The 12,670-nt window shown below is 35.6% G+C and overlaps 1 protein-coding gene across 3 annotated transcripts in view; it reads left to right on the forward strand.

Annotated features, from left to right (window-relative positions):
- Positions 1-12,670, forward strand: part of EMC1 (ER membrane protein complex subunit 1) — a 60,261-nt gene that overhangs the window by 40,963 nt on the left and 6,628 nt on the right. For all 3 annotated transcript variants that reach the window (XM_071583148.1, XM_071583146.1, XM_071583147.1), the window contains 4 exons: positions 4,313-4,636; positions 6,297-6,492; positions 7,793-7,990; positions 8,108-8,233. In XM_071583148.1, the coding sequence (XP_071439249.1) occupies positions 4,313-4,636; positions 6,297-6,492; positions 7,793-7,990; positions 8,108-8,233 (844 nt within the window). The remainder of the gene's footprint in view (positions 1-4,312; positions 4,637-6,296; positions 6,493-7,792; positions 7,991-8,107; positions 8,234-12,670) is intronic.

Consider the following 12,670-nt stretch of genomic DNA (forward strand, 5'->3'; position numbering starts at 1 on the left):
GACCACACTGCTCACAGGCTTGATTGACCCTGCCCTTTCCTCCTCCTATCCTGGAATGGCAGGAGAAAGGGGGTCCCTTCCCATTCCCATTTGTAACTTCCGGAGGATTTGATGGGAAAATGGAGAATGAATAATTAAGGCGGAAAGAGTGGGTGTCATATGACAATGATTCATTGAACCAAGATAGCAGAAGTGAGCATTAAAGAGAGAGACTGTCTTATTTCTAATTTTTGTGCAAGGGACTAAGACTGTAGTAACAAGCAGTGGTACAGTCATAATTGCCTTCCAGGAAATTTTGGCAATGTAATGGAGCACCAAATTACATTCTCCTCTTTCATTTTCTCTGATTTCCCTTCTCCAATATCCTTTCCTTTGCTAGGACCTCTTTAAGAAAACAAGCTTTTTAAAGAGCCAGCAGCAATCCTAATCACCAAATTTAATGCATTGGTAAAGGTTATGTATGTATATGCCTAGATTAGGTAATTACAGTGTCTGGGTAAATTTTCTTCTTCCATGGGGTTATTTATGATGCCCAGCAAGAAAGGCTGCATTAAAGCGCACAGAAAATATATTTTTTAAATGCTTAATTTAAGAGGAGCATCATTTTTACCATGAACATCCTGCCAGGATACCTGGGAATTTTTGGGAATAAGAATTATTTGAATTATCATCTGAGAAATTTCTGTGGTAGGTTCATATAGGCTGAAATTCAGACGTTGACTCTAATATCATATTAGCAACTGACCGTACTGATCAAAAAGGGCCGAGTCAAAAGTTCTGCAGTTTATTTTGGAATATGGAAGACTGGAGATGATGTAGTCAGTAATGGTTTCAGTATTAGAATTAATGTTATACAAGAGTTGCATTGAAGGATGCAAGCCCAATCTTATTGGGGATCTCTGAGAGAAAATTGATGTTGCAATCTAACACATGACAAAACTTTTGATGGTACTTCCCATTAGACATTTTATCTAAAGTATCATGCAAAATATTTGAAAATTCAATAAAAACACCTTATGGTGGGTGATATACACACAAAATAGCAAATAAAACGCCTCTTATGTAGCTCTTCAATGCTTAAAAGACTCCTTCAGAAGAAAAGTTTGAGGATGGCAATGTTGATATTAGTACCAGCGTGTGTTTGTTTTAATGTCACATTTTGCACTTTATCAAAAAAAAAGAAGACATTAGGCTGAGTCCTTTGACGTTACATTTAATCATTGAATAGCCATTCTTCTGAGGGGCCAACCATATCACGATGAAATTCTTGCAGTAGCAATTCAAGTTTGTCCTTTTTACCTCAATCGTTGACTGTTTACAAACGTGAAGTTTGAACTTGCTAAACTCTTTTTAATGCTAACGTCCTTTGAACATCATGGTCCCTATTTGAGTAAGTTGCAACAGGAATATGCAGTAGTTGATCATCAAGTCCCGTCTGCATCTTCCTTTCATTTGGATTGTGTAATTGTATGGACTTGGTCATAAGACATCCTTTCAGTTTGGATTTGAGATGGGTGAAGAGAAAGAGGTCTGATAGGGCATAGTAAAAAAATTTGAATCCTCGCTCACATGGTCGAGAAGCTCTTGGCAGATGCATGTCCGAGTTTCCTTTTGTTTGTTCAAGAGAACTCGTAATAGAGGATGTGGAGCTATTGGCTGTTGAAGAAATTGTCACAAGAAGAGAATCCTATAGCCAATAAAAATAATTAAGAAGAACTCCAATACCGGTATTTCGGTCACCTGGTGACCATCTACGGGGAGAATCAAATGGGGCCTTGAATTTGGAAGACTATGCACTAGTCAAGTGACTTTGACAGTGCCTAGTGCATAGTCTTCCAAATTCAAGGCCCCATTTGATTCTCCCCGTAGATGGTCACCAGGTGACCGAAATACCGGTATTGGAGTTCTTCTTAATTATTTTTATTGGCTATAGGATTCTCTTCTTGTGACAAGAGAACTCGTGGCAGCAACTTCGCCCACACCTTTCTCCTGCCCATGTTTTCAGTCACAAGTTGATGCACATCACTTTTAGGGATGCCAAGTTCATCAGAAACCATGCGGACACTTAATCTGCAATCCCTGCCCAACAAAGCCTTCAATCTTGCAAGATTTTCTTAACTTTTTGAGGTTTAAGGGCCTCCATAACGTTCAGCATCTTCAATATCTTCTCTACCCTCCCAAAAAAACTTTCACCACTCAAAAACACCCGACCTACCCATGGCGTTATCCTCATAAGCTGCCTTGAGCATGCCTTGAGTCTCATTCTCGGTTTTGCCCAAAATCACGCAATATTTGATGAAGTAGCTCTGTTCCAATAACCGGTTAATGAAGGAGTGTAACAAGGTCACATTACATCACACACATTCCAAAGGCTGGGAGCCAACTTCCACCAGCCTCCAGCCTTTCCTGAGGCTTCCCTCCCTCAAACCCATCCAGAGAAACCGACGCCAGTCTCCTTGGGACAAAATAATTCATACTACTTTTGAGACTGACTTTGTATGTTTCCTACAAAATCTAGGTGGTAGTGGGTTGGTGACTTTGAAGAGTTTTCACAACAGGGTAGATTTGCGTGTAGCATGCAGAGAGTTCCACTGTAGAGACCCCCTTTTATCACACCACATGTGTTCCACAGGTCTGAAATCCCAAGACCAAGGGTTTTGTTGTCACAAACCAGGCTGATGTTGCAAGCATGCTTGCATACCATTGGCTCATTTTCAGGGCAGGCATGGCAAACATTAAGGACAGTGTGGGCAGAGGCCAACCAAATACTTCAGGTTGTCTCCTATCCAGCAGTAGTCACTGTACAAGGTCAGCTTATGACCACCAGCACAATGCTGTTCTGCATGTTTTAAATTATCATCTTGAAAACAAAACGGTATCAACAGAACACCAGTTCTCCCATATGCCCATGGAGATGTTGCATTTCTCGAATATATGTAAGTCTGCTGTGTGGACTTGGTCATTTTAATAGTGCTCCTTGGTGGTCACTGAGTGATGATGAGCATCTTGCTGCAAACAAGCTGTACATGCACCCCAGAAGATGGATTGACTTTTTGTGGGTATGGAGGTCATTCTCCTGGAGTGCCTGTATCTGGTCCAGGTGCATGACCTAAAAGAGCGGAAACCACTTGTTGCTGGGGGCAGATGTGGTAACCATGGTGTAGTCTTGAGTCTCCAGTCATTTTGGCGGCAGTGAAATCTGTTTGTCAAAGACTTGGATGAGGATATCTATAAACATAAATGATAATAATAAAGTAACACACTTGTCAAAATTCTTCGTATCTTTTATCTTTGTACAAATACTAAATTTATTTTAGTATTATTTATACCATCATTTAAACAGTGGATTAATGAAGATTATAGGGAAAGAAAGTGGGCCCCCTGCTCTTGGGTATGAATTTCACTCGCTGTTGAGCTTAGTACTAGGTGAGTTATAACTTCACTTATCAAACTGACCTTCAGTTTGATAACTGTGGTTGAATTAAGATTATCTTTGGAAGCAATTTATGAGATTCATGCTGTATTTATGTTTGCAATTGGTACCAAAAACCTATGAATTTCCTGAAGCGAACCATGTCATTGTCAGAAAACTCTACTAAAGGAACATCGATAAACCTTAAATTGCATCATATGAGTGAAACCCTATTTTTGCTATTATCACAGCATGTAACACAAAGTTTATCTGCTTAAAATGGTGTGTTTGCAAGCATTTTATGGTGGTTTTAAAAGCAACGGAGTTTTTTTGGGTGAACCTAGGAAAGTAGGATAATGGTGTGGTTGATTTCTATGACCACCTTGAGTACAATTTAGCTCCTGCCGAGTTTAAAATGGTTGAGCCATTGCTGAAGGCAAAGTGGATTATGATTTACTATAAAATATTGGCCCATTCTTGTGTTCTTAAGTATCAATCCTTAACTGTGAATTTTCAGTTACGTATTGAACTAAATGCAGGATAATGTTCATTGCTATAGATAAAAGTGGTGACACTAATTTCCCAAATTTCTTGTCAATCCCATGGAATCCTAATGTGGTCCCCGAAAGGTTGAATGGGATACTAAACATTATTTTCATTGATGGTAGGTGTGGTGGCAGCAACACTTGTGAAGTACCTTTGCTACTGTGAGTTTATTGTTTTAGTTGACTGTGAAGTGGTTTCTCTCTGAGGTTGTTCAGGGCATGGAATAAGTACACAGTCCTAAATTTAATTTTTTTTAAATATCTACAGTTGTGTTTTTAGTGTTCAATATTAAAATTTATTTTAGAATAAAATTACTGATATGTAACTATTCATAATAATAATTTATTCCCATAGGACACTGGTGAAGGTGTGCTCTACATTTTCAACCCCATGAGCGGCCAGCACATGTCTGAATATGGGTTTGACGAAGCAACTAGTACAGGATATTACCCATTGGGATACAATGTAACCCAGTGCTCAATGCTACATTACCAAGCCTCTGAAGAAACAGTCTTCCTCAAGGGACTTTTGATATTGGACTCCAAAGGTTCAGCTCACCTGTACCCCAAATGGATATCAAGCACTCTCATGGAACATGCACATAATACTTTTCTCTATGTTGCTGATCCCTCTACTGGTGTCCTTTCTGGTTTCTCATTTGCCAAAAGTATTGATCAGGTAAGGTGTTCTATTTCTATGGATGGCATGAGGTAATGAAGTAAATGATATGAAGCAAAGGTTGAAAAATTTAGTAACTGCCAAAAACAATTTGCTTTCAACTCATTTTTGGCTCAAAATTGTGATGTTCTTTAATTTTGAATTAAATAAGGTGAATTGCAGAGGGTTATCTTCTCTTTTCTAATTTGCATAAAGTTCAGTGGAACTCACAAAGTTTCATTTTTTTACAATTCATTGTATAGTAATATAATACTGTATTATATTCATTGTTTCCTTAACAATTTTATCAAATTTTTCCCAAAGTTATATTGCTCAATGGTAAAATGTTTGAGGAGGTGGCCACCCCTTTGGGAAAATTATGAAAAAGTCAGGAATCTCTGAATTTATTCAAAAGTTGGGGAAACTATGGTGAAAAGAGTTGATTCTATTTTTAAATTTGGCAATTTGGATAAATGTATCAGGAATATGTTGTGTAAATCAAGTAGGTATTCTTTGGGAGAAAAAATTTTAATTTTGAGATCAGGACATTTTTGAAAACAGGTGATCAATTGCACAAGGGCAGGAGAATGGGAAAATTGTGCTTGAAATCAATAAACTTTTTATGAACTATACATATTCAGGCAGTACTTTTGTTCTGACATAAGGGATAAATGTTTGATTACTTGTTTAGCATTCTGAAAATGAAAATCAATCGAAACCAACATTTCAAAATTTTGACTTATGTATTTTCAAATGAAGACCCAGATTTGTACTCATCTCTTCATTTTGGAGAGTTAAAGATATCGCACTTACCCATCAAATAGTAAGCTGTAATATAATATATTAGCTCACCAATTTATCATCAAGTTCAAGACTAAGCACTCTAGTACCCTGTCTATTGCTTGAAAACCAGATGGAAAAACGATGAATGTGGGGTGGACAGAGAACATTCACAAAATAGCAATGATACTAGATTCTACATATCACACTCACCTGCTACCACTTAAAATCACAATGCACCATTTAATTACCCATGATACAACTGCAGTGTTAATGGATGTGGAATATTGCACCTTTATTGTGCTTTGTATAGTTTGTCACTTTCAGACTAGGGGTATTTTTTTCCTCTGATGGCTACGTGCTTCCTCTTCCCTCTGACTGTCAATTGCTTCAGGATTGATCTGGCAATCAGGTTCAGGGTTGACTTGGAAGTCAAGTCAATGAAGTTGCAAAAAGTCTTAGAAATACTTTTTTTTGGCATTCCTTGATGGGAAACCACTGGGAAGGTGGAAATAGTTGGCGGCACATATTTCTTAAGAATTGAAAGTGTAGCTTCCTTGCCAGAACAGACAATAATAATGAGAATGCAGAGGAAACAGAACTTTCTTTTTCTCAGATCAATTTATAAATTATCTTTACTATATGCATCATATTTGTACATTTGCATCTAGCTCAGACGTAAAGTTAGAGAAAGTGCTGGAATTACTCCTTTCATGCTAACCTGCTATACTGCTGCTACAAAGATGAGAAGAGCAGTTAAAAAAAAGAATGGCACCTTGAAACTTTTATAATTATATGTAGTAATAATAGTATACATTTCTTCTGTGCAACATGAATTAATTCCTTTGTCATTGCATTTTGTCATCATTATTTATTAATTGTTATTATTTTTTCATCTTAGGAAGTGTCCGTGAAACATGTTTGGGATAATGTTCTTCCTCCTGGAACTCAACGTATTACAGCTGTGGCAAGCAAAAATCCACTGGAAAGAGTGAATTCGCAAGGAAGAGTTTTGGCTGACCGAAGTGTCCTCTACAAATACATCAATCCCAACTTGGTGGCATTTCTTGCACAAGGATTTGACCCTATCCATAAGCGTGAGCATTTTAAAAAATTTCCATATTTTACCACCTATATGCTATATGGGTGAGACTGGTAACTGGAAATTGATAAATATCAGGGAATTACTATATCATGTATTTGTAATTATGTACAATTTTCCACATTTCCAGGCAAAATATATTTACAATAACCTTGAGTGGAAAAAAATAATTTCAAAATCCCGGCTCTTCTGTGATAATGACTGTAATTATCATATGGTCAAAGAAACTATCCTATACAAAGTCATAAAATATAATATAACCTTAAAATTATGTAGATATGACCAAAGTTTGACATAAAAATGGAGTTTGAACAACAATTTTCTCGTATACTTCTTCAGTTAGTGTAATTTGCCGCTTTTTCATATAATTTCTTTTGTAAGTTGAAGCACTCTTGATGATAGTATAAAGGTCTTCGGAAAGCCTGAGATTCATTAACTTATATAATATGATACTAATACTTTTACATTTCCATTTTGTAAAAACTGCCCAGAAGAAATAACTTAGATGGATAGATTATAGTTATTCATGTAATTGTTCTCTTTTATTAAAAGTGAATCAAATTATTAATTGATTATTATTATTTTAATTCTCAGTGGCTTCTAGGTAAGAATCTTGGTAGTCTCACATAGAGATATTTTACATGCATGACCAGTCAGAGCAAAAGCAAACCACAGAAATAATCAAAATACAATGGAGTCAAAATAGGTAGTTTTGGCCATCAGGGATAAAAATAACATTCAGTAATGAACCTATGGTGGTGTTTGATCCTTCACTTACTAGAAACGGGTGATTTTTTTTAACCGTAGTTTTGGAATAAAGTTGCATCATATGTGCCTTCAAATACGGTAGCCAATTTTTTTGATAATAATTAAAATTTAGTCAAATTATCAAATCATTTACATTGTATTGAAACTAACTTAATTCATTAATCATGTTAATGACCCTGATGATATAACTGTATAAGATCAACATTTGGTAGAAAAAAAAGTTGCATAAAAATTAATTCCTACATTCTCGTTGACCAATTGCGCACTGATGTAGTTTCTCTTCTCTTATTTTATCTCTTATCCAAAAGATAAAGGGTGTTTAATATAAAGTTTAAGAAAGTGTTGAAAAACTAGTGTGTTGCACTATAATTTGGAAATATCCTCATTTCATTCTATTATTTCCACCATGTATTGTGTTCATATAGTTTACTGCATTCATATTAAATTAATGGCCATATGATTATTAACGTGTTTCTGGCACCAGTTGACGAATGTTATGTATTCTAGTAGCTCTCTTACCATTTCAGATTTCTTAAATGTATACCTGGTTGATGTTGTTTCTGGAGCAATTGTATTTTCACTTACTCACAAAAGAGCGAAGGGACCAGTGCATATCCTTCATTCTGAAAACTGGGTCGTATATAGTTATTATAATGACAAATCACGCCGCACTGAAGTTGCCAGCTTAGAACTGTATGAAGGAAAAGTCCAAAGCAATTCAACAGGTAATCAATTAGAATATTTCTAGAATGTACTTACATGAATTTATTATGCTTATAAACAGAAGTGAAAGTTTATGAATTTATTGTTATTGCATTTACAAACAATATTTTTATTTTTAGCATTCTCTTCTGTAACTACACCATTGCAGCCCATTGTAGAAAGGCAAGCATTTATTTTGCCAGCCGTTGTTGATGCAATGAAGGAAACCATAACAGAGAAGGGAATCACTAGCAAGCATATACTAAGTAAGGAACACATATTTATTTTTCTCATCTTATTTTGTATTGTAATTTTTCATAACTTATTTGCTAAAGCTAAGCTGATAGTTACAACATTTCTTTTCTCTTTTTGTTTCCTTAATATTAGTTGTTAGAAAGATCAACAAACTACATGTATTCCTTGAAAACATTTTGTGAGAGTTATATTTTAATATAAACTTAAATTCCACTATGGTGCCTTTAACATCAGAAGAATAATACTTGTTATTAAAGGATTCTTCTCAGTAGTGTTAATTACAGTTTACATAAATCAACATTGCTACTCATGAATAATAGTATTAATAATGCTTTTTATGTGAGGAAAACCTATGTTACAAGAATGAAGAATACATGACACCGATTAAGTTACAGATTTAAAGGTGTAAAAGGTGCAGATCAGATATATTAGATTACATCTGGAAGACAAGATAATAAAAATGGCAGCACGAAATCTGGAAAGATGAATTTTTATCCTTGAAAACCTGGAATCAAATACCAACCAATTGCTGGCCACCCAAAGTTTTCATTTGTATTTTCTTAACGTCCTCCCTCATTGTTACTGTCTACAACTTTCTTCTCCTTGTGAAAGGATATTTGGCTACTGCAATTCTTTGCCTTATTTCTCTGCTACTTTGACCATATTGACCCAAAACCCTTCCAAAGTAGGTAAACTGTTCCACCTATCCTAGTTTTTGCCCTCCTATTTTAATGATTAACTTAGCTTTACCTTTTCTCAAAAATCTCATAACCTGGTTTTGTTTACATCTCTTCCCTTGGGTATATATCACAATGACATTCCCAATTACTCAGTAATGATTTTAACCCCTTGGCTAACTGGCAAGGTAAAGATCGTTCATCTGTAAACCAAACTTTAACAACTTTCATCTTCAATTCTTCCTCTGCCTCCCTTACTATTTCCTTTACATGTATGTTGAAAAGGAGGGGTGATGATGGACAGTCTTGTCTTATCCCTCTTCCTAAAATTGCCCACCCCAAATCTTTAATTTCCCAAGCACCTGAGCAGTCTAAGACATGTACAGCTTTCAAATGGGTTTCATATCCCTACAGTCTACTCCTGTCTTATGCAATACATTCATTATTTTTTTCTGATTATTCAATTGTATTCCTTCTCAAACTCTAAGGAACAAACACCCTGATTGTATTCATTGCTCCTTTGTATTAATGACCTCATTGCTGCTATGGCATCATGCATGCCATGAAAAAACTGATCATGCCCTAAGTAACAAGTTATCATGCACTTTCATTTATGCATAGAATTTAATTAACTCTGTTTGTCTGAAGAAAGCCCAGTGGATTGAACTTCTGTCTCTCTTTTGCCTATCAAGTCAAGATAAATTGATCTCATTTTAATCAACTTAGATCTTGAAGAAAGGTTTGAAAATTGCAATTACTTGAACTTGAAGGTGTATTGAATATCTGTATTTTGAGGGACTTATGAAAAACATATTGACTCTCAGTTAACTCTTTTCACAAGTCATAATGACATGCAAAACATGGGTACTTGAATATGCTTTTAATGCTTAAGTGTACAGTCATTCCACGAGTTTTCTGAGAAAGCAAAACATTTGCCTAGTGTTATAATTTTGTTATATAAATTAGTGTAAAATACGATAATGCATTCCATGCTAAAAAATAATTCATGCCCAAGGTTTATCCAGCGAAAATAATTCATTGTTTAGGATTGAAAATCATCTTTATTTGTTTCTTTTATCATAGAATGAAGCAAGGGAATGTGAGCTCAATTTGTAAACCCATAAAAGAATCTAAATACATAATTTATTGTTTATGTTGTGGACCTAATTTTTTTTACTAGAAAGCAGGCTAGAGGTATTTTTCTTTTCGCTGACACTTAAAAAGTATGTAAAAATGCTACTCAGTATTGTCATAAATAAATTTCTGGTTCGAATAGCAACTGCCTTATTAGGGTAATGCAAGTTTCCCATGACCTCCTCAACAAATTTAGCCTGCTGTTTGGGACTTTACACTTCTTTAAGGCTCGTGGAGTTTCAGAATGGTGGGTAGGGGTTTAATTTTCAAATTACTGCTTTCATTGGAACAAAATAGTAGTGCAAGACGACCTTTTGTTGCAAGAAACTGGGTGTAATGCCACGGCAGTAACTTTTGACAAAGTCATCCGCTAACATGCATTACAATGCAACAATTTCGAAGTGTAAAAATCATTTGCCTTGACTGGTTGATCCCGGTCAAGGCTAATGATTTTTACACTCTGAAATTGTTGCATTGTGACCTTTCGTTGGCTTAGATAACCTTTCGTGGGCATGTGGCCGATCTATCCACTCTCTTGTACGGTTATGTGTAAAAATATAGGTTTGCTTCGGCATCTTCTTCCAGAAGAGACCGTGTCACAATGAAAAACCTGTTGGAGCGGGTAACTTTCAGAATCTATGAGCTTCTTGAAGTCAACCTATGATGTTCTCCGCTACCTTTGAGTCAAAACTTGCTGCTTAACCATGTCTTACAATGCCATGCCGTATGCTGTATCTTCTCTTCTCAAACCACTCACGGCTCCCCTTAAATACTTCTTCGACCGTTGATGATCCTGGCATCTTCTTAATGAGGTCAGCGAAAATCATTTTCGCTTCTCACAAATGGCAATTTCGTTAATGGTGATGCATTGCAATTGCTTTTCATTCATCCATATGAGAAGTAACATTTCAACATCGTTGAGAATAAATGCCATTTTGTAGGTATCCCTTCACTCCCTTTGAAGCATATATCTCCTTAATCTTGTCCTTGTTCTTGAAGAAAATGCAAATTGCTGAAGTCAACTGATTGTATGTGCATATTAGATCAGCTACACCCACACCTTGTCCTCGCTTTTTAAAGATTTTTCTTTTCATTTCTACTGTTATGTTTATTCTCTTACGGCAGTCTCTTTGCGGCATTTTCTTCGGGGATATTTTTAAAACTATGCTCAAAGTATTTTGAACTTTGTATAAAAAGGTCACAAATAATGTCTGAACGCAAGTTTAGAAAAATGTGTAATCACTAGCAGCCCTAATATGCTGGCAGAATGAGTGCTAAACACAAGCTGAAGGAGCAAGCACACAATCATTCCAGGAATTCCGGCCTCCCATCAATCGTTAAAGTTGCTCCTTAACGGAGTCATTTTTGGGCACAATTTTTTTCCTCATTAAGTGAATTATTCACTGTGCGAGGTGCTTGTTAAGTGAGGTTTCACTGTATACAATATGCTAGTGACAATGGGTGATATTCTAATTCAATGAATCAAATTTGTGACTTTCTAATCAAATGATTCAACTGATTAGCAAATTGAATCTAGAAGCTTCATAAACCCTGTATGATTCCACAGAATTCAAATCAATAATCATTTTTCTGTTTAATGTTAACATTGTTCTCCCTTGTTCTTTACCCAAGTTTCCCCTCCAAGCTACCCAGGTAGTCCTTGCTATCTTTGTGGAAACTTGTGAAGTGGAAATAGATATGAATGAGTCTCTTACATGGTCCACTCTTCAATTTGGCCTATGGAATGCAAAATATTGATGGATAATTGTTATTAACTTATGAAAGTAAAGAAGACATAGAAGAATTCATAACATCTCAAATCTTTCTGGAGTGTTAAAATATGTTGTATCCTCAGTGAATGCTTTTTATTTTTGTTTCCATCCTGGTAATCAGTAATTAAAATGTAAGATTTCTATTGAGATATTATTTTTTCTATTAATAGTTATTTCATTTTATGTACAGGGTTTGCATCGAGTGCTTCGATGGCATGTGCAAAATAAAGTCAGTTATCAAAATCATAATCGGACCTCACTGGAAATAGAAAATAGTATGCTAATGGACATGGGTAATATTCAAATTCAAGTAATTGAATTTTTGAACTTCGGATCAAATCATTTATCCTGATTGGCTGATCAAATCAAATGTCGAAACTTTGCATGATTCCTACAATTTATGTAGGAAAGTTCCCTGCTTCTCATTTTGAGACCCATTTGACAGATTTACTTATTTATGCCGAGATATCTTTTCTCCTCTTTGTAGTCCTTGCCCTACCTCTCTTAATTGAGAGAAACTGTAATTACTTGGGTCATTCAATAGTCTTTAGGGAAAAATAGACTAATTATTTAGAGTAGATTTAAAAAATTATTTTTCAATGTAATTCTCTTTGACCAGAGTGCAACACACTTTTCTGAGCATTTCTCCAACTTTTTTAAGGCACCAAAAAAGAGAGAGGTCCTCAAAATAGTCATCTGTGTCGGCAATGACCTCAATGTTCAACGTGAATCATTTTCTACCGATCCATTATTTCATGCTAAAAAATGAAAAAAAGTCACTGGGGCTGAAATCTATCTAGTGATTGTGGTGGATGCTGTAATGATTCAAACTTTAATTCATCCACAGTTATGTATCCAGGTAAAA

The sequence above is a fragment of the Hetaerina americana genome, unplaced genomic scaffold (genome assembly GCF_022747635.1).
Source record: "Hetaerina americana unplaced genomic scaffold, ioHetAmer1.1.p SCAF_13, whole genome shotgun sequence".
Lineage (NCBI taxonomy): Eukaryota > Metazoa > Arthropoda > Insecta > Odonata > Calopterygidae > Hetaerina > Hetaerina americana.